Source organism: Pinus tabuliformis, chromosome 4_1 (genome assembly GCF_031772625.1).
Source record: "Pinus tabuliformis cultivar Carrire ecotype Pingquan chromosome 4_1, CPIR1, whole genome shotgun sequence".
NCBI classification, from domain to species: domain Eukaryota; kingdom Viridiplantae; phylum Streptophyta; class Pinopsida; order Pinales; family Pinaceae; genus Pinus; species Pinus tabuliformis.
Genome location: NC_142303.1, coordinates 293,270,652 through 293,272,011, shown reverse-complemented (window position 1 = coordinate 293,272,011; position 1,360 = coordinate 293,270,652). Strand labels below are relative to the sequence as shown.

The window sequence follows — 1,360 nt, the reverse complement described above, 5'->3', positions numbered from 1 at the left end:
GTTCCAACATTCATCGAGAAGTAGTCCCCCATTCTCCCATCTTGCAAGTTGCAACCTTCTTAGAAAAGTAGATTCACACTCTCTCCATAAAACCATGGATGGCCTTGATTCACGCCTCGCGACCTTCTAGAAAAATGCGTTGGTTTCCTATAACCTTCAAGGCGGCGCACATGGATGTATCCTTTACACAGAAGCGTACGCGGTTGTGTTCTTTTCTGCTTCTTTGGAATTTGACAACGACAAGTCAACATTGCAAAAGACGTCTCACAAATTCTATCATCTTCGCATCTTCGTTATTCTTTCCTAAAACAACTTTGTTTGACCTATTTAAATGGCCCAGGTTCTCTCCAATTTAAACATCACCATTGCAATTTGGAATTTTTACGCTTGCAATCCGCTAATTTCTCATAATTTTCAATGGCAAGATCTCTTCTACATATGAAGGTTGTGGCTGCCGGTGCTCTGTCTCGGTCATTGATTACCTATCCCTTTTTCCGTTGCAGGCGTGAATACAGCGTAGTAGCAGGCAAAGTAGGATTGTCCAAGGGATCAATTCGGGCGGATCCAAAACAAGGCGACGATAAGGCTGCTGCAGGTTATAGACAGAGGTCCTGGATGCCGGATCCTGTAACCGGTTACTATATACCGGAAGACCATTTTGGAGAAACTGATATAGCGGAACTTCGAGAAAATATGCTAAAGGAACATTCAACTACTTCTCACGGAGGACCAAACGAACGCTGCTAGATTCAATTTCAAATTAGACAATTACTCTCCTTGTCCAGCTGTCAATACATTCCACTAAATACATGTCCGACAAAGGCTTTTGGTCCGAGAAGATGTACTCTGGGTTGATTTATGTTTTGTTTTCCCAACTATGAATTGGAAAACGACACGATGTAAAATTTCTGAATTTTATACTGTCTTATGGTGATAAATTGCTCTGTTTTGCGTGACCCACTTAATGAATAAGCCTAGCCTTACATTTATGTTAAATCATAATGATCAATTCAGTATGGTTTCCCAATAAAATCCGTTGGAAAGGAAGATTGGTTCCTTTCATTCCAATTAAAAATTAACATATTGCGAGAGCAGTGTTAACAAGAGCATACCGGAATTTTCGTGGATTTTTAAGCCTAATATGCAAAGCGATCCATTTATTTTTGTCATTAGAGAAACATATATCTGAACATTAAGTCAGGCCCTAATTATGAGGCATTTTATTTTACACATTACCGAATGGTATGGCAAAGTCCTCGTTGGTATGGAAGGCCAAGCACTCTTCATGGTAGCGTAAATATTTCACCTAAGTTTTTCCTCACGAAAGGAGAAAATCTGAACGATTATCATCCTGTCAAAC

At 39.9% G+C, this 1,360-nt stretch overlaps 1 protein-coding gene across 1 annotated transcript; it reads left to right on the top strand.

Annotated features, from left to right (window-relative positions):
• The first annotated feature begins 344 nt into the window (after window positions 1–344).
• Window positions 345–909, top strand: LOC149175430 (protein SENESCENCE-ASSOCIATED GENE 21, mitochondrial-like). Its single transcript, XM_089422827.1, has one exon. The coding sequence runs from the start codon at window positions 418–420 to the stop codon at window positions 745–747; it is 330 nt and encodes a 109-aa protein (XP_089278953.1). The 5' UTR covers window positions 345–417; the 3' UTR covers window positions 748–909.
• The last annotated feature ends 451 nt before the right edge of the window (window positions 910–1,360 follow it).

Bases quoted from the DNA above. Each gene is read 5' to 3' on its own strand.
- LOC149175430 (XM_089422827.1), top strand. From the start codon at position 418: ATGGCAAGATCTCTTCTACATATGAAGGTTGTGGCTGCCGGTGCTCTG.